General features: G+C 32.6%; 2 protein-coding genes across 2 annotated transcripts in view; both read right to left on the bottom strand.

Annotated features, from left to right (window-relative positions):
* Positions 1-822: 822 nt before the first annotated feature.
* On the bottom strand, positions 823-8,075 carry LOC132730059 (gastrula zinc finger protein XlCGF57.1-like). Its single transcript, XM_060715909.1, has 3 exons — positions 8,057-8,075; positions 7,257-7,448; positions 823-1,115 (listed from the first exon to the last, which is right to left on the bottom strand). The coding sequence occupies exons 1-3, from the start codon at positions 8,073-8,075 to the stop codon at positions 823-825; spliced, it is 504 nt and encodes a 167-aa protein (XP_060571892.1).
* An 8,830-nt stretch (positions 8,076-16,905) lies between these two features.
* The window catches only part of LOC132730058 (zinc finger protein 721-like), a 29,149-nt gene continuing 24,694 nt past the window's right edge, over positions 16,906-21,360 (bottom strand). Inside the window, exon 8 of the mRNA XM_060715907.1 lies at positions 16,906-17,144. Coding sequence (XP_060571890.1) covers positions 16,906-17,144 — 239 coding nt within the window. The remainder of the gene's footprint in view (positions 17,145-21,360) is intronic.

Below are 21,360 nucleotides of genomic sequence, written 5' to 3'. Positions count from 1 at the left end.
TGAAAGCCATTTTGACCATGATGAATAGGTGGCACCTAGAACACGGTTGTCCTGTAATTTAACTGGTGGACCTAGTTTTTGACTGCAGGTGACCCATATTCAAACTTGACATTGAAGTTTTCAAGTATTAATTGCAATATAAAGTCTTGTATATAGAATATAAACAATGTGTTACCGTGATTAGCCTTTGTGACCTAGTTTTTTACCCCTGATTACCCATACTCAAACTTGTCTACGATAACATTGAAACAAAAGATTTTGACAGAGTTTGGTGAAGATCTGACAAATACTTTGACGTCTTTAATGTGGATGTGTCCACTATGGAGGCTGGATTGGAACGCTTTTGATCGTCTTGTTGTCGCTAGCGACAGTACGACAAAGCGCCAAACGTCGCACTGTCGTCTTGTCGTTCTGTCGCTAATGATTCACGCCAAACGGCGCGTTGTCGTGCGGCCTGTTGTCGCGATGTCAAAACGCAGTGTCCAGTATGTTGACAAGATTTTTGTTTTATTTGACATGCAAACAGACCTAGTTGTGTACCCTAGATGAACCATGTCGTACAGTGTTCAAGATAGCATCAAGGCAAACATTTCTTTTTGCATAATACATTGTATGATGAACATCCAGTTAAAAACTATGATATCTAGAGTATAAAGTTTCCATCTGATTTGACAGAGTATGGCCTAGTTTAAGACTCTAGAATTGCTATATATTTACACATGACCTTAAAGGTGTTAAAACTTGATTGGACAACGGACCAAAGACAATTGACCAATCGCATTAGCTAATAACTTAACCATCAACATATTGATCAAATTATCACTACGGCTTCATGTGGGTTATCATATGACCCTGTAAATGATGTTTCCTTCTAAACCCTTTATTGCACGTGGGACATACAAATCTTTTTTCTTGCACGTGAATGCTGTCCATATGAACTTTCAGGCTGTTTTTGTATCCGAACATTTTCCCGCACTCCGGGCAAGTGAATTCCGGTTTGTTGGCTGTATTCAATCTGTCGTGAGCCGGTAATACGTACGTTAACGTCGGAACGCCAACGGATATTTTGAAATACTCGGATCGCTTCGGAATGTCTGGGCAGACGCCTTGTAGACCTAAAAAATAACAAACAATAGCTGTTATATGAAGAAAAACAATAACAAAGAAATCTTTAAAGCAACATACATTGTATCTCCAAGTTTATGCTAATTTTCATAAAAATGTATTTTAAAAGTAAAATATTGTGAGGTGAACAAAAGAAATAATTTACACATTGCAAACGGTACTACCAATCCATGTAAAGTACCATAAAGATGTCAAAATATGCAAATCTGGCCCTTATTGCGCTAGTCCCGCAATAGAAATATGATGATAAATACTGCAAAATCAGTGACAATTCGCACATAACATGTAAAGTATTACTTGAATCTTGAATATTGTTTTCTTTTCTTAACATCTTAGTACATTTTTCTCAAGTTTGACTTTCTTAAAATATTTTGGCTCATCTCGAGGCATGCAGCTCTAACTGTTTTCCAAATAAAAGATTCAAGTTTAATATATTGAATTACTTTCAAAGTACATGTGATATTTCTTTGTCCATTATGCAAAATATCCACATCATATATACAAATATAAACAATATACAAACATGGAAAAGGGAGTAATTAAATCAAGATGCAAACTTCAGTTTGATAGGTGCACGTGCAAAATGTCAGAAAAACCAGAAAACTCTTATTCCAGCATTATTTTAATTAGTTTTATATATAGGAGTGTAAACACATTAACTTATGGCAAATGTCTGAAAATTTGTACACATGCCAGAGAGTCTGAGACTTTGATTAGGTCTGTTCATGGCACAATGAAGGTTCAATATCTCTAACGCCCCCCCCCCTAGCACCGGCTTAAGCAGTATCCAATCATATCACTTAACTTTTTTAAATAGAATGACACTTAGATGAAGTACGGTATAACTTTTTAGAGCCAACGCACATTCCTTTTGAGTGGTTCAACCGGCGGGAAACAACTAAAAAATAAAGGTACGGTGGAATGGTAAAAGTGAATACATTGTTGTTATCGTAACTTTCCCTTTCTTATTTAAATTCACTTTAATAAAAACTAGGAATAAACGGAGAAAGGTTCCGAGCCATATTTTAAGACACCCTACTTAAAAATAAAATGTGATGACATTGCTATTGTAACCTTTTCTGAAGAATAGCGGTTTACCACAAGTAACTTATATTCGTTTCATACCAATGTGTCCATCAAATTAATCAGTACAAGTTGCCCCCCCCCCCCGGGAATAATTATAATTATTAAACGTCAAAGAGTTTAGCCCACTAAAAGTTTTTGTGTAAGACTATTTCTGACATATTTGTATTAAATAATGACAACTCTTGGTTTAAGCCACTACAAACCCTTCGGTCAGTGACAAGTATTTTAAAGGTTGAGACATGTTTTCCACTAGTTTGAAAACAAATCAAGTGATAATATAAATATGTTATTTTTTATGTCATTAAATCTTCATTATTAGTAACTGTAAGGCAAAGTTGTCATTCAGAAATAGCTATCTTCTTAGTTAACTGGGAGCAGGGTTGGGGTTTGGTAGATTGTAAATTGAAAGTTACCAGGTTGATAATTATTTTCATACAAAATATCAACACTTTTAGTTCAAGAACTTTAGAATTTATTACCAAACTGTTAAAGGAACTTCGCTAAGGTCAAAAAGTGTAAAATCATAAAATTTAAATTTCTTACAAAGATAATTTCGGGCAATTAAGACAGAAAGATAGGCACGTTTGATTAACCCATTACTTCATGAGCTTTTTGTGAAAAATGGCTGTTTTCATTGAAAAGTCTCCCGTTACAAGTTCAAATTGCTATAATACTATAAAAACTGCTTCAACACTAATCAAACTTGGCACAAATGTTGACTGGACCATTGCCCTTGCAACAACATGCTCAGGCTTAAATTTTCTGTTACCATGGCAACGAGGGGACATCTCAAAATTGCCAAAAATCACTATTTTGCGTTGATTTTTTCCATCAAAATTGATTTCAAAGTGCTGCAACTTCTCAATGGCTTGAGATAGAGTCAAATGCTTTTCAGCGTTGGTTACACGTTACCTTATGATCAATCTGGGGTCATTTACAGCCTCTCACAAGTCCAAAATTTTCTTGGCGATGAGGGGGACTCCGCCCCCCTTCAAACCCCCCAAACAGAAGGGGGCACATCCCCTTTCTGGCAACCCCCTGATGTATCTTTTGGTTGCGGGGCCGCGCCGAAAAAGAGGTCACTTTTTTAACAACATTTCTCAAACAAAAACAAGTGTTTGGGGCCTAAATAAGGCATTTTTTCATCATTTGAGACAACAAAAAGGGGGGGGGGGTTGAAAAAGGCATTAAAAGGCGTGTATATGAAGTAATGGGTTAAGACATATACTAGGGAAAAAATGGAAAATCGTATGTTTAGCTATTCTTAGCACGATTTGATAGAAAGCTTGCAACCTTTTCAACTTTGTGTCATTTTTTTCACAATTAGAATAGGTATTTCGGAACAAACGAAGTGAGCGAATGATTTTGCATACACGTTATTGGTCTAGACCTACATCAAGAAGAACTTTAAGATCGAAAAATTATCTTTAGTACCTTCAGGTCGATTCCCTTTAAGACATTAAAGGTACATGTACTCTAACACGCATTATATTGGAAACTTGCAACGCGCAGTCATAATTGTAAAAATCCAGTTAATTTCGATACGCTTGTTAATATATAGTCTTTTTTTTTTTTATAAATGTTTCCTTTATTATTGCCGGAAGTAATATCAAATTTCAATCATAACTGAATTAATTGTAAATGCCAAGCAAGGAAGAAATTGCTTTATCGGCACGTGACGATTGTAACTGCACTAATATAAAGAGCTCATTTTCTGGAAGTGATAAAATTAATGTTAGATTTAAAAGATGAAACAGCTGCATTAAAGATACCTTTGTATGGCTATAAAGAATTCTGTCGTATTTTAGTTTTCTCTAAGAAGTAGTTCCGATAATTATAGCACAATTTCTCCTGTAAAGTTAGATAGGCTATATACTGCTGGTTACTTAATTATTATAAAATATATTTCAAACACTGAACCCTCTAAAAATAACAAGAGTGTTTCATACAAAGTCTAGGCTTGGAAACTGCATTATAATTTTATGAAATCCTCTTTGGAATAATCTCTGAAATACTGGTGTCGAAACTTCATAAAAAGACATCTGGTACAAATAAAACGCAAGACGACAAGCTTGCTGTCAAAGCTTAAAATTAATGGTCTGATACCGAAATACACGACTATGCTCCAAACATGGCATTGTCACGGAATGTTCCAATACAACAGAAAGTCAATGCAGGATAAGGATTTCATATTTCGATCATACCATGCCGATGACCATATTAACAAACAGTCCTTTTCTATCAGAATTTACTTTGGAAATGGTACAAACTATTGAACACAAATACTCTTCCTAATTTTATTTTCAATTTAAAGTCATGTTAGTCTACATACTCCTTTATTGGTAATTAGGAAAATCGTAAGTAGTATACAGTAAATACTAGTATGAAATAAGAAATATTTATAGCTCCTGATAAACAAATAAAATATACATATTACCCAATGGCAAGTTACAATTGTCCAGTTTAATCTCTGATGAGCAGTCTTCTGTAGAGCAAATGTACCTTTTTTAAACAACAGTTTCACTTGTTCCCAAACTAAGTCAATAAATTCAACCTCTCTAAAGCAATACCTCTCTGTTAAGACCAAAATATTTGTCTCCCAAAGGGCACTGCTCTGCACAGGTTATATTGTATGTGTTATCATGAACCACTCAGAGACCAGTTGTTATTCATATATATAATCAAAGACATGTCATAGTTACAAATCAAAGGACAAATTACATTTATATCGTTAGGACAAGTTATAGCTACAAATAAAGAACAACTTTATTTATAGAACTCAATGAAAATTAACTGCACAACATGCAGGAACCAAATAGTCATTAGCCTTTTCCACCGCCATCCATGAGGCCTGACCAAACTCTATACTTTTGGTATAGTTTTTATACTTTGAAATTTATATAACTTAAAGGCCCATTACATTGTATGTCCCAAAATACAATGTACTTTAATTCTAATTCACCAAAAGCATTTTGTTTTTGGTCTTCTGTTATAGTTTTCAAAAAGTTACTTACTGTCCATCTATTTGAAAGCATTACTTTGTTTACATTTTTCTAATTTTATGACAATTTCATATTCAGCACCACATTCTCCAGGTGATAAGCATCTAACACTGTCTAAAACCATTATTTTAACATAATAAAAACTCATGTTTGACTTTTCTAAAGAGGAAAATAATTATTTCTTTCTGAAACATAGTGTGCCTTTAAACAAAAAAATATTGCTATTGAAAGTCAAATTTTACTGTCCAATATAGATTTAAAGGCTGTGTACTCGTCCAATATAATTCAGTATTGTACTCAACAATGTATTACGTAATACTAGTAACCTCACAACATTTACAATTTTATCCTACTGACTTTTAACCGCACTTTGAACATGTTCAGTATTTTATTAAAGACACTTGATTTATTTAATATGGAGGACTTTAGTTGCCAAATTTTCAGACATGTAAATTTTTCCGTTTGACAACTACTTTCGAAAATGCAAACGTGTATGTCCAGCAATTTACGTGTACAGGAAATAATATGCCTCTTAATCCAAACTTTAATTGAAGGTTCCGGCTAAAAAAAAACAAGTTTACATAAAGATCTAAACAGCTGACTTAACGTGAAAGAAAAAACCAAACAAATTTACAAGTTCGTATTTCCATTGCGTATACATAAGCTTAAAGATGTCTATTTGTACCTTAGGCAAGACTAATGTACACTTTCCATGTCTGGAATTTTGGCAACAAACGCCCTCCATAATTTAAATCAAACCTGATATTGTGTATGTAACAAAATCTAATATTGGGTATCTACACTGTTTTGATCCTTAGTCTGCTCGAGGCAGCAGTTTCTTCATATGCGACCACTGAAAACCAAGACCGTACTGTCTGGTCATGGTCTACACTGATCAGTATTTAGTCAGTAAATACTTTAAAAAGATTCCCTACAATGATGAATGGTTTTGTCAAGATTGAAAGATGGACACGTCCATTTGAGATATTTAGCGTTTTAAGGGTTAGAATTAAGCCAACCTCATTCCCCGAGCTAAATCAGAACCAAAATAAATTGTTCCAATTAACCAAAGTGACGGTATAATTGATTGTATCATAGTTTGGAGACCTTTCTGTTGAAAATGTGTCAGGGTTAAATCGTATACATATACATGCACAGTGCGTTACTGGAGTGCGGGTATTAGCTACCCGCACTCCAGAGCATGCCCATTGATTGGCTCATTTTTGCTGGGGTTTACATATTGTGACGGCAGAGAAAGAGAAAGCGACAGAAATGTCATATTCAGATGTTCGTTCATTGGTTCATTTTTGCCGGGGTTTCATATTGTGACAACAGGGAACGTGCTTTTATGTTTGACTATGATACAAAAGAGAAAGAACACCAAAACACTCGGCAATCTGATTAATACTCGGGGGCTACGCCCCCTCGTACAAATCAGATAGCCTCGTGTTTCGGTGCTCTTTCTATTACCTAATTAACGCGTTGGACTATGAGCAAGAAATCTAACACTCATTGCTTAATCCTGGTTGATTCCAGGAACAGATTCGAGAGTGTGACTGTAACTTATGAGCTTTCTACAAAATTTTACTTGTAAAATAAATCTGCTTAAACCAATAAAATGAATAAATCAAAAACTAAACGTTTTGATATAAAAAAAAAACATTTTCAGTCAATGACATGATAAAATTCTTTATATAAAGCGTATGATTAAGCTTGTAAGCAAACAGAATTCCCCTTCTTTTGGATAATTACAATTACATAAATGCATAAAGAAAATATAAAAGCAACATATGGACATTGTCCTTTCTTCATGTTCTTTGTACAGCGGAAAGAACAGAATGATCCCGCATTTTCTTGTGTACAGGTACCGCCTTTAACAATAGTAAAATTGTAAAAGTTTACAGGCCAGTCGACAAGATAGTCAGTTACGAATGTTTTTCACCTTAAAATTATTTATTGGCAAAGCATTGCCTCTTCATTAAAATTGAAAGTGCGTCAGCATGTGGCCTTGCAAATGGTGCTTTCTCCTGAACCGTTTCTGACATTTGCTACACGTGAACATCCCAGATTCTGAATGAATCGTCTTCATGTGCAGCTTCCAGTTTCCTTTCGACTTGAACATTTTGTTACATAATTCACATTGGAAACCTCCGGGCGTCTCTATTTGTTGCGGATGTGACGTGTAAGATGTCGCGTATCTCTCAGGTTCCATCAACATCCGGTGCACGGGAGCGTCTGGAATATAACCAAAGAAAGTTTTCTTATTTATCAATTACTGTACACAAACAAAACTTATCTTTTATATTACATGGGAATATATATATTTTTGTATTTTATAAGAAAAACAAACTCATTTTAAGGTGAACAATAGAGTCTTTGTCTTCTTATAATTATATTGCCGTGATGTTTCATAGATAAATCTGGATATGGCAATATTTAGTTTATCAGAGAATAACTCAGTATATTGTTGTTGCTGCTTTATTTTTAGTAACATCTTTATTTGATTTAATTGTTCACATATGGCATTTGTTTGGAAATTAATCACTCTATTTTATTCTAATCTATTCCACGGATTTATATTAGTTTGTTATATAAATCCGTGTCTATTCTATTCTACAACCTAATTATTTATATTAACAAAAATATTGTGTTCGTAAGTCACCACCCCTTTGATCAAAGTAGTGACGTACTTGTCAGCTTTGTTACGAAGGACACAACTCCCGTCTTACTACCTCCGATTAAAGAGCTTTATCCATGTATATACGCCAGAAGAACACTGTCCATGTTTACGGTGGTCAGAGATCTCTATCCATACATACGACAGAATAACTCTATCCACATACCATAGAGAGATTTATCCATATATTCAATAAGAAATCTTTATCCATATATACGGTAAGAAATCCCTATCCATACATACGGTCCATACATATGGTAAAAGAACTCTATCCATTATACGTACAGTAAGAGACATTTCCACATATACGGTAATAAATCTATCTGTTCTGTTAAATAGTTGGGGAGTTGTATCTGTATGTTTGACTAGAAATCTCCATCGGAGAGCAATTTTTATACCCCCTTATGAACCTGACGTTACAGCCGTGACATTTAAACAAAATCCTATTTAAAAACAAGTTAAATCTTAAAAATAAAAATTGCAGTTAAATCTTAAAAATAAAAATTGCAAATAGTAGGTTGATTCCAGATTGTTTTCGGCACCTTTTGCTTGGCATCGCAAGAACATTCAATTGCATAATATTTATATTTAAATGTATATACACCATGTTGAAATAATAAATGATATGACATGTTTTTATTATTCGCCTTTTTACGATTTATCGACTTTTGTTTTGCTTTGGTAATTATAAGAACAGTGTAGGCGCTGTTCAATTTTGTAATTTATGAGCTTGATAAAATACAAAGTCCAGTTTGGATTCATGTTGTCTAAAAATATAAGGACATTGTCCAGCTATGATATTGAAGTTCAATGGTTCTAGGCTATTGCCTGATTATTTCAGAAATAATTCAAATCCTAGCCTCCATAACCAAATAAATATTGTTGCTTTTGACCAGTTTGAAGAGTCGTGGTGTCCATTTCTTACACAATGATTATAAAATCTGACAAGTTTTCACGCGAGGTTTACTTACGTCACGCCAAATTTATATAATGGCCTTAATAGTCATTGCTTTCGGAATGGCCCATTGTTTCAGGAACATGAGTATGTAGTTTTAATGAGCCAACAATACTGTCTCGTTAGACGGCTTGAACGAGCAGGTGGTGTTGGTAGTTTTCACACCGACTCACGGCAGTAAGCCAATTTGAATTTACCAGAGCACAGTTCAACCACCGCATCGTTCTTTGGCAGGCTGTAAATCAGTTTACCAGTACTAGTTTCCTTTACTATCGCAAGGAATTGATAACTACTTTACATGCCAGAGCAGAGGTTCAGTGCCAATAACCGTAGATAAGATTCCATTAATCACAGTGAAAGTGACCTGCATCGTCCGGGAATCGAACTCTGAACTACAGATCCTGTCCTTGGCATTATATACTAACATGGGTCTTTTATTCTAGCCACCAGCAAAAATATGGTCGCCATGGAAGTAATAGTAGCTTTTAATTACATGTATATTTTTTTCCAGTATTCTATGTCTATCAAAGGCGTTATGCATATTCATAAAAGCTTAAAGTTTTTTCTCCCATTCCCAAATACCGGTATATTGTCTCAAATTTCTAGCGATTTTCTATTGTTTAATTCGGTTTATGTCCTTCCTTACTTTAGCGCGAATCTAGCATGTTTATTTCATATAACTTTTACTTTAAGTTCTCATATTTCACGTGTTTTTTCTTGAGTATTTCTGTTTCTGTAATATTATTTATGACACTTAAATTCCGTCTTGCTCCTTATTTATTTTGGCGGGAAATATTCACATGTTCACAAACATGCTTTTCTTGTAATTTTTTTATCTACAATATGTATTGATGTTATTGTGTTCTTGTCAGTTGTTGTTAAAAAGAGTTGTTAAAAGTCATTGCAAAAGTGGATGTTAAGAGGAGTTACTTAAATTGTGTTGAAAGTTTTGAAGGTAGGACTTTTGTACTAAAGGAAAAATTAAAAGTGAAGAAATGGATTTAAAATATTAGTATAATTTCGGTGTAGTTAAAATGTGTTGGAAATTCGCTACATATATTGCATTTGAGTCATCTACGTTTATTAAATCCAACACTATGACTGCTAAGTTGTCGCTTATAAGGATGAAAATATTGTACAAATGAAAATATTATAAGTGCCTTTGTTAGGCTGAAAATGTTCCTATACATCTTTACGAGAATAATAATATCCTTAAAGAAACTTATTAACGATGGAATATGACCATGATTAGGAATTTAATGAAAAAAAAAAATACTTTAATTAAACAACTTATTTACGACGAAACAAATACGTTATTCAAATCAGGAAGAATGCAAATACACATTAAGTAACTTAATTAGATGAGGACTATAGTCAAGGATTTATATTACATGATTAAAACCCGTGCTATAGTTAAAATGTTTCCATATTTTTTTCATGTCTAGCAGAATCAAAGAGTGTCAGTTTTTTATTACTACTGGCGCTATCAGTTAGTTTTGAAAAGAATAAGAGTTACATGCATTATTATCAACAAGAAATATCTTATTCCGAACATCTTAAGATTCAAATTTTAATGTAAATCCCAGTTAATATAGATATGTACATTATTTTGTACCATACATGGCCATTTATACTATCATATTGATGATATATATACATGTAGTATAATTTCAAATGAACTATTATCAATGTATATTATGTTTAAGGTGACTTATAGGTTCATTGGGCCAGGTGTTATGTTTAATGATTTATTTTCGTTATTTGTCTTGCACATATCACTATAATAAAACATTTACTTACTTACACACATTATACTAGTTGCAATTGCTGAAGGACGAGCAGATTGTATGAACTAAGCCACTCAATCGTGCATATTGTCATTCTAAGTATAATCATAATGCAGTTAAATATAGCAGTTTTAAAGGGACTCCACTGAGGTTTTTTTGACATGATTGGACTGAAAATATTTTTTTCCAGATAAATGTATCATTTGATGTAGGTTTAGACCACTTATCTTTGTGCATAATTTAAGATCATTCGCGCACTTCGTTTTTCCAGAATAACTATTCAAATTGTAAAAAAATGACCCAATATGAAAAGCGTTTAAACACTTTTCACTCAAATCGGGCTAATAAAAGCATAAAAATACGATTTACAATTTATTTCAAAGTATATTTTTTAACTATCTCTGCATATATTTTTGTTTAAAGTGCCCAGCTCATTTTTGTATGAAATTCAAATGTTATGTTTTAGGCTTTTAAATCTCAGTGGAGTCCCTTTAAGTAGGACAACGCGCTTGACTATTCTCAGTGCTCGATAGTAAAACAAAAATCTGGACAACACGTTAAACAAGAGGGCCATGATGGCCCTGAGTCGCTCACCAGAAACAACTGCTTTTCATTGTTAGAATGTCAATATATTCTAATATTAAATTTGAGCATAGAATATGTTTAAACAATGATTTGAAAAAATGCAATGACCTAGGGTATTTAAGCTTTAGCTTAAACCAAGCTAATCAAATTAATATGAGCAAACTTGATAAAAGACTACCCAAGAATGCTACAAAGTTTGGTGACCATCTTTCAATTATTTCAGTAGGAAATGATATTCGAAGGTTTTTATATTTTCAGCTTTAGTGGCCCCTAGAAGGGGCTAATCAAATAAATATAAGCAAACTTGATAAAAAGAGTACCCAAGAATGCTACAGACAAAGTTTGGTGATCATCAATCAATTGGTTCTGAAGTAGAAGATGTTTAAAGGTTTTTCTATTTTTAGCTTAAGCAGCCCCTAAAAGGGGCCAATCAAAATAATATGAGCAAACTTGATAAAAGCCTACCCAACAATGCTTCAGACAAAGTTTGGTGATCATCCATCCATTAGTTCTGTAGAAATAGACATTTAAAGGTATTTCTATTTTTAGCTTAAGCGGCCCCTAAAAGGGGCTAATCAATTTAATATGAGCAAACTTGATAAAAGACTACCCAAGAATGCTACAGACAAAGTTTGGTGATCATCCATCAATTAGTTCTATAGAAGAAGATGTTCAAAGGTTTTTCTATTTTTAGCCCTAGAGACCCCTTAAAGGGGCCAATCAAAATAATATTAGCAAAATTGATAAAAGACTACCCAAGAATGCTACAGACAAAGTTTGGTGATCATCCATCAATTAGTTATCTAGAAATAGACAATTTATGGTATTTCTATTTTTAGCTTTAGCGGCCCCTAAAAGGGGCCAATCAAATTAATATGAGCAAACTTGATAAAAGACTACCCAAGAATGCTACAAACAAAATTTGGTGATCATCCATCAATTAGTTCTGTAGGAGAAGATGTTTAAAGGTTTTTCTATTTTATGTCCTAGAGACCCCTAAAAGGGGCCAATCAAAATAATATTATAAAACTTGATAAAAGACTACCTAAGAATGATACAGACAAAGTTTGGTGATCATCCATCAATTAGTTCTCTAGAAATAGGCATTTAAAGGTATTTCTATTTTTTGCTTTTGCGTCCCCTAAAAGGGGCCAATCAAATTTATATGAGCAAACTTGATAAAACACTACCCGAGAATGCTACAGACAAAGTTTGGTGATCATCCATCCATTAGTTCTGTAGAAGAAGATGTTTAAAGGTTTTTCTATTTTTAGCTCTGCTGACCCCTAAAAGGGGCCAATCAAATTAATATGAGCAAACTTGATAAGACACTACCCAAGAATGCTACAGACAAAGTTTGGTGATCATCCATCCATTAGTTCTGTAGAAGAAGATGTTTAAAGGTTTTTCTATTTTTAGCTCTGCTGACCCCTAAAAGGGGCCAATTGGAATGACATGAGCAAATTCAAGTGTGACTGTCACAAGGATGCTACAGACCAAATTTGAAGTAAATCTGCCCAGTAGTTTCAGAGAAGAAGACGATTGTTGACGCATGACGACGGACGATGGACGCCGGAGCATCCCCCTTTGATACTAATAGCTCACCCTGAGCCTTCGGCTCTGGTGAGCTAAAAAGGACCATGATTCTGTCAAAGGCCATGTTAGAGTTATTGGTCATGGGCAGTGCTCTTAAACAGGTAGGTGCAGTTTTAATCAATTCAGTAATTTTTTGAAAAAACAAAAACAACAAAAACTTGCACATGAAAACTTAACTGAAGTGTGACGCCCACGCCCCATGCCTGTGTGAGTACAATAGCTCCTCATATTCTACGAATAGCTAACAAAACTGGGAAATATCAAATAATATACAAAACAAATTTCAATGGTGTTTGTTGTTCTACAACTTTTATTAAGCTGATTTACAGAATGAAAACTGAACACAACTTAATTGAACAATAATTGTTGGTACAAACCTGCCGACAAAAGATTTTGTATTGTGACAACAGACAAGATAATATTTGATACTTAGTTAAATGAGCAATAACCATGCACACAGCAAAACAACTTAAGTGACATACCTTGTTACTAACAGTAACAAATAAATAACTTAAAAATTTCTTTCAGGACAGAACATAACAGTACTTTATTATCTCAAATCAATACTTAAACATATGAGATTAGGTCCATAGGAATAAATGCAAAATTTCAAATACATGACATATGGTGTGTGCAAACAGTATTATAAAGCAATATTAATCCAAAGGCCAAACGTATTGCAACAACTATTTTATTATAGCTGTTCTCAGAGACATAGATATGTTACCTATGTCTCTGCTGTTCTGAATCATGTAATGACAATGGTGAACTGTGAACTCAATTTAAAATATCCAAAGAAAACGAGGCTCAAAATAGCATTCAATAAAGCAGAGTGGACCAGACTTCTTAAAATAGAAGTTACAGTATACATGTAGGTGGAAAAAATTAAGCCATCATCGCTGCTAGAATTGCCGAACTTTATTGTTACTGTCATCAGGAAGGCATTATATAAGTGCTCAGTTATACCCATCTAAAGGTATATAGTGAGAGAGCAGATGGAAGTCCAAATAATTTTATATTTTGCCATAATTTCTTTAAGTTTTATGACATACTTCCATTAACAACTGGTCCAAAGAAAATGTAAATTAAAATACCCATTGGAATTTACTTGTTATGTATATAAAAAGAGCCCTGCAGCAGATTTATATCTTATCAATATGATTATAACAGTCAATCAAATGATATATATAGTAAATTCACCTCACCTTGACAACGAAAAAATGAACTTAATGTCAGTTGTTACAATGGCCTGAATTAATTATAAGAGCCAATAGGTTATTGTAACTGTTATGCAAGGATAGCCTGGCTATATTTATGGCAATATGAGAATTAAGCCATTATAACTGTATGACCTAGTTTATTAAAAAAGGCAACAGTAAACTTGTCTTTAAAACTGCTCAGTGAGGATGGCTTCAGGCTTTATTTTTTGAGGTAACTCGAGAACCTTAGTATATACAGCCAAGTTAAGAGGCCTGGCTTTATTGGCACTGCTTTACTGTAATTTCATATTAACAAGACGGCAATGATGGCCCTGAAATCGCTCACCTGAATATAGAAACTCTCCATGACAAGGAACAAGAAATAACATATAAACTTTAAACAAAAGCAGATTATGTGATATAAAATCTAAACTTTTAACCTATATCACAAAGTTCATATTTGTGTCTGAAAAAGTGCATGTGTTAAAACATTACTGGTTGCTATAATTGCTATTGGTAAACAACAGTCAAAAAGATGTGTACATATTAGGAAAATCAATGGTCCCCCATGCCAGTGCCAATTTTGACCTCAGTTCTTTTTTTTTAACAAACTTGGTAGACACTCAACAGAAGATAATTTTTATTGTTTCATGTTAAATATCCAAGCACTTGCTTCTTGGGTTTTTAAAAAAAAAAAAAAAAAAAAGCTTTTTTAAGTTTTTACTGAATTATAAGGAAAATCTATGACCCCCCCCCCCCCCCCCCCCCCCCCCCCCCGGCATGGCACTTTTAACCTATATCACAAATTTCATATTTGTGTCTGAAAAAGTGCATGTGTGGTTGCTATAATTGCTATGGGTAAACAACAGTCAAAAAGATGTGTACATATTAGGAAAATCAATGGTCCCCCATGCCAGTGCCAATTTTGACCTCAGTTCTTTTTTTTTAACAAACTTGGTAGACACTCAACAGAAGATGTTTCATGTTAAACATCCAAGCACTTGCTTCTTGGGTTTTAAAACAAAAAAGAAAAGACTTTTTAAGTTTTTACTGAATTATAAGGAAAATCTATGACCCCCCCCCCCTGGCATGGCCAATTTTGATCCCAGGGCTTTTATTAGAACAAACTTGGTAGATACCGTTTGGAAGATGTTTCATGTTTAATAACTAAGCTCTAGCTTTTTGGGTATTTTAAAAGAAGATTTTTTAAAAGTTTTTACTTTCCATGGCAACCAGAGTTCTGCATGGAATTAAATTCTTTGAACAATGTTTAAAGGTGACCACCAAAGGAACATTCTTTTGAAGTTTGGATGAAATTGGCTTAGGGATTTATGAGGAGATGTCTTTCAAGTAAAAGTTTACGGACAGATGCTGGACAAATTGTGATCACAAAAGCTCTCCTTGTCATTTTGTGACAGGTGAGCTAAAATAGTTGTCAAATGCTCTTGAAATCTATAGAAACCCAAATATAAACTTTTAAACATCATATTAACCTGTAAAACAAATTTTTACAATGTTCCTTTTTCATGCAAATGATCACAACTCTGTGAATAATAATCAATATTCAAAATGAATATATACAAATAAAATGCTCATTTAATATGTAAAGAAGAATGGAATTTCAATAAACATCTAGTAAGTAAGGACATATAATAATCTTCATGTGCACCATTTAATATTTATTCAAAGAAATATATGAAAATATACTGGATTATTGATTATTTCAATGTTAGTGATTTAAAAAACAAAACAAAAAAACACAACAACAACAACAAAAAACAAATCTTATACAAACTAATTGTTCCTTTCACATTGTGTGTAATCTGAACAATAGAAAACTCCAAGTTTACTGTTTAATTCATAAGGAAATTCACTATTTTGAATTTATTTGTCCATACAAGCTAATTATAGCAAAGGATTTTTAATGCCCTTAATTAATGTGATCATACAAATTAAATCAAACAGTCAGTACAGGTTTGAATTTATGACTCCATCTTGTTTATTACAAACAGCAAGGGGCATAAATTGACTTCATACAAGACTATACAAATAGTAAGGGAAACTATTTTGTAAAAATAATTAAAATGTTCATACAAAGTGAAATGGCAATGGAATGCACATTATTATTCATGATCTGTCCATACAAATATCTGAATTCATACAAAACTACAAATCCATACAGCAACAATATTCTGAATTCATGTGTTCATACAAAAAAGACGGGACACCCCTCAGAGTTCAAGTGTTCATACAAATATCAAATAACAATACACTGAATTCTCATTTGTTTGTAACTCAAAGCAAATGGCACCACATTTGAGTTCATATAAGTCCATACAGATAGCAAGGGCCACTACGTTGAATTTTATTTACACATGTCCATATAAATAGCAAAGGGACATTACTCTAAATTTATTCAAGAACATACAAATTGTAAAGGGACATTACTCTGAATTCGTATAAATCCATAAACATAGTAAGGGACACTACTCTGCATTTATGAAAGTACATACAAATTGTAAAGGTATATTACTCTGAATTCATATAAATCCATAAACATAGCAAGGGACACTACTCTGAATTCATTAAAGTACATGTACATTATTTTGAATTCATATATAGAATTCATATAAATCCACTCTGAATTCATATAAATCGATAAACATAGCAAGGGCCACTACTCTGAATTCATTAAAGTACATACAAATGGTTAAGGGACATTACTCTGAATTCATACAATTCCATAAACATAGCAAAAGGACACTATTCTGAATTCATATAAATCCGTCAACATAGCAAGGGTCACTACTCTGCATTTATTAAAAGTACATACAAATTGTAAAGGGACATTACTCTGAATTCATTATAAATCCATAAACATAGCAAAGGGACACTACTCTGAATTCATATGGGTCATCATATGACCTTGAAGATGGTGTTTAAGTCTGAAAGCCTTATTGCACACCTCACACTTAAACTTCTTCTCTCCACTGTGTATTTTCATGTGTGTTTTTAGATTCTGCTTGAATGAAAACCCCTTCCCACAGATATGGCATGACGGCATTGTCCTTGATGAGTAATTCTGCGGAGGAATCATATGTCGGGCTTGCTCGTAGCCTTGTGAACTGTTGTCTGAAATAAAAGAGAAAAGGACTTTTACAAACATTTGCAATACAAGTTACATGATAACTGATTAAATTCAATAGAAAGAAACAAAATCAAATGATGAAATAGAAAAAAGTAAACCAATTAAGAATTGAAATACTTTTTCATTTTTTGTTGCATCTGAAACTTATTGAAAAAAATGAAAATAATTTGTAGTTTTTGAAATCAGAATAAATTGGCAATATGGAAATGCACACAATTTGGCAATAATGAATATGGTGATGGATAAATTCGCAATAAAGAAACGGATAAATTGGCAATATGGAAAATGATATATAATTATTGGCAATACAGGGATGTGAAAATTGGAAAAAACAACATTATTGGTTACATTACATAGCAATATATTGAGATGATTGAAAATAAAATATCATGAAAACATAATTGAGCCGCGTCATGACAAAACCAACATAATGGGTTTGTGACCAGCATGATTCTCTACTTGCTAGAGGGTTTGTAAGCGAACAGCATGGCTCCTGATCAGACTTCGCGGATGCGCAGGTTGGTCTGGATCCATGCTGGTCGCAAACCCACTATGTTGGTTTTGTTGCGACGCGGCTCAATTATTCTTTTCCATGTTTGTATCTTATGTAGGTGAAAATGATACTTTAACTATCTCAAGTCAAATACACAGTCACATTTTACTATCCTTTTAGACACTTTATTTAAATAAATGACAAACAAAGTCAATGTACATAAATAAATGTACTCAAAGACAGTGTACACAAATTCAGTGTAAACAAATTAATGTATTTAAAAAAAAAAAGTACTTCGAGGCAATGCACACCAATTAGGGTACAAAGTTATTGTATAGTGTACAACATTTGAGCCGCGTCATGACAAAACCAACATACTGGGTTTGTGACCAGCATGGATCCAGACCGGCCTGCGCATTTGTGCAGTCTGGTCAGGATCCATGCTGTTCGCTATCAGTTTCACTACTTGTAATAGAGTTTGTAAGCAAACAGCATGGATCCTGATCAGACTGCGCGGAGGCGCAGGCCAGTCTGGATCCATGCTGGTCGCAAACCCATTATGTTGGTTTTGTCATGACCCGGCTCATTTATACTAAGCAAACATGAACTAATTCATCAATATCAAATTCATGTACTTATAAATGTATATCAAATGAATGTACATAATCGAATTCAATACCAAAAAAATATGCACAAATGCATTAATATCAAATTCTTATGAATGTTGTAGCAGAGTTTAAGATAAGACACATATTTTCATATTTACGCATTAAAAATTATAAAATACACATCAAAATTAAACTCTGTGTATACAATACTGACTCTCAGTATTGTGTCCTGAATAGCAGCAATTACTATAATATTATTGACACCTTATTGAAATCTTTAAAAATTTAATAATCAATCAAGAGTTGTAACCACGCAAGAAAACTATAAATAAAGGACAAAATTTCAAGACTGTCATGCAAGAAAACTATTAAATGATAAAATTTAAGTAACTGTTTATGTTTTAAGAATTACATATCATGTTTTGCAGGAACAGATATAGAAACATCTACAATTGAAATGTAAACAAAGTCTGAACAGTGCTAGGCTGAGTCTTCTGTAAGCTATTTTAAGAAGATGCCATTATTGATAATATTTAGATGTCTTTGAAAAAACCAAAAAAAAACATGTATGAAGTTTAAAATCATGTGTTTTTGTTGTTTTAGACAAAAGTTTAAAATCAAGTGTTTCTGTTATTTTAGCCAATAATTTAAAATCAGGTATTTCTGTTGTTTTAGCCAAAAGTTTAAAATCAAGTGACACTTGATTTCTGTGTTGTTTTTGCCAAAAGTTTTAACTCAAGTCTTTCTGTTGTTTAAGCCAAAAGTTTAAAATCAGGTCTTTCTGTTGTTTTAGCCAAAAGTTTAAAATCAAGTGTTTCTGTTGTTTTAGCCAAAAGTTTTAAGTCCTGTTTCTGTTGTTTAAGCCAAAAGTTTAAAATCATTTAAAGTGTTTGTGTTGTTTAAGCTAAAAATTTAATGTTATTTTAGCCAAAAGTTTAAAATCAAGTGACACTTGATTTCTGTGTTGTTTTAGCCAAAAGTTTAAAATTAAGTCTTTATGTTGTTTAAGCCAAAAGTTTTAAATCAAGTGTTTCTGTTGTTTTAGCCAAAAGTTTTAAGTCAAGCGTTTCTGTTGTTTTAGCCAAAAGTTTAAAATCAAGTGTTTGTGTTGTTTTAGCCAAAAATTTAATGTTATTTTAGCCTAAAGTTTAAAATCAAGTGTCTGTGTTGTTTTAGTCAAAAGTTTAAAATTATGTCTTTCTGTTGTTTTAGCCAAAAGTTTAAAATCAACTGTATGTGTTGTTTTAGCCAAAAGTTTAAAATCAAGTGTTTGTGTTGTTTTTGCCAAAAGTTTAAAATCAAGTCTTTCTGTGCTTTAAGCCAAATATTAAAATCTGGAGTGTTTCTGTAGATTTGGCCAAAAGATTAAAATCAAGTACATTATATTTTCTGTTGTTTTTAGCTATCAAGTATTTCTGTTGTTTTGGCCAAAATTTAAAATCAAGAGTGTTTCTATTGTTTTGACCAAAAGTTTAAAATCAAGAGTTTCTGTTCTATTAGCCAAAAGTTTAATGTTGTTTTAGCCAAGTGAATTTTGCTTCAAACCCTTAATACCCTATTATTCAAGATTTTCATACCCTATAATTTGAGGTTTGCCCATATATGGAATGTATTTCTGTAGAACTACTTATATGGCTAAGGAGTGTGTTTCTGTGAAAGTACATAATAAATTATAGATTATTTCTTTGGAAATACTTATAAAAAGAGTGAATTTCTGTGAAGGTACTTCTAGAAAAGGAGTGACTATTTCTATGAAAATATTTATAAAGGAGTGACTATTCCAGAAAAATAATCTAATAAAGGAGAAAATATATCTGCAGATAATTTTCCTATTATGCTTGTCTCTTACATTAAAAAAAAAAATTGTTTACAGATACATCATATCACGATAATTTCATATTCAATGTGAAATTATCACAATATAATTTGCCATGGTGTCTCACTAATATACTCAAAAGCATGTAATATGGTACAAAACATATGTTTACAGAAAATAGACATACAAAATAGATATTTAATTATATGTAATGACTTTGATTCCTGCATGTAATGCAGTTTTAATGTACAAAATATAAATGTATAATTGTATAATAATATACCTTAAGACTTTAATATAGCTGCAACTACATAATATCACCTGGAAAATGACTGTTAAACTACTAGTAATTATAATTATCATGCTCAAATACATATTTTAGTATAGGCAAAATTATATGTTTATGTATGACAATACAGTAACAAAGTACAATATTATCTATTATTATCCTAATAATATAATTATAATACACAGCTTTTGGACTTTGCAAAACATTAATTTTAACGACGCTTCAATTATATGGTACAGTGTACCAAATAGTTACATGTTTGAAAGTTTTATGATTTTTAGAATCTTAAAACAGAAAACAGAAATAACTGGAGCTGTCACCAGGAGTGTCATTTATACTCACACAACATCTATGACAGAGAATTGTCACGTTATTATTTGCTTGGGATAGAATCTTTTTCTTTCAAAACACCAGGTAGGTTTATATGTTTATCTAAAATATCAGTTTGGTTATAAGATATTATACCCCTTTATCAGGTTATTTTAGCAATTTAGTACTGTTATAGTGATTAAGTATCTTGTATAAAAGTAAAAAAGGCCACTGTGTATACATTTTGCTTCTTTTACATTTGAACTAATTCAGAACTCTTTTTTTACTAGAGGTAAATAACACAATTATCAGAGATCGCAAATTCCACTTGTCTGCTCAGTAAAATTTAAGAGAACTCAATGCAGGACCAGTACAAAAATGTTGCCTGCACATTGGATGTAGAGGCTACTCATCCTGCAGGAGTGTCTCTGAAAATATTTTACGATGCCTGGTTATATTCTGTTATAATCCATTATTACAACATTATAAAAATCTGGAAAAGGGCTGATCCCTTGGATGCAATGACAACAACAATGTTATATGAAAGTTTCAGGCTTGGTTTGATTAAAAACATTATAAAACATGTGTTCCCCTTTCTACAGGAAGTAAATAGTTATTCATTTCTGAGGCTGAATTCATTTTTTAAAATTTCCTTTGCATTGTCCATTCAATATGTATTTCACAT

Source organism: Ruditapes philippinarum, unplaced genomic scaffold (assembly GCF_026571515.1).
Source record: "Ruditapes philippinarum isolate M1 unplaced genomic scaffold, ASM2657151v2 ctg1352_1_1_1_1, whole genome shotgun sequence".
Taxonomy (NCBI): Eukaryota; Metazoa; Mollusca; class Bivalvia; order Venerida; family Veneridae; genus Ruditapes; species Ruditapes philippinarum.
The sequence above is the reverse complement of the archived record's forward strand: the minus strand, read 5'-3'. Positions and strand labels throughout refer to the sequence as shown.

Coding starts and splice junctions, on each gene's coding strand:
- LOC132730059 (XM_060715909.1), bottom strand. Junction 1,116..7,256: donor GATGTTCACGTGTAGCAAAT/GTCAGAAACGGT, acceptor GTTATTTTTTAG/GTCTACAAGGCGTCTGCCCA.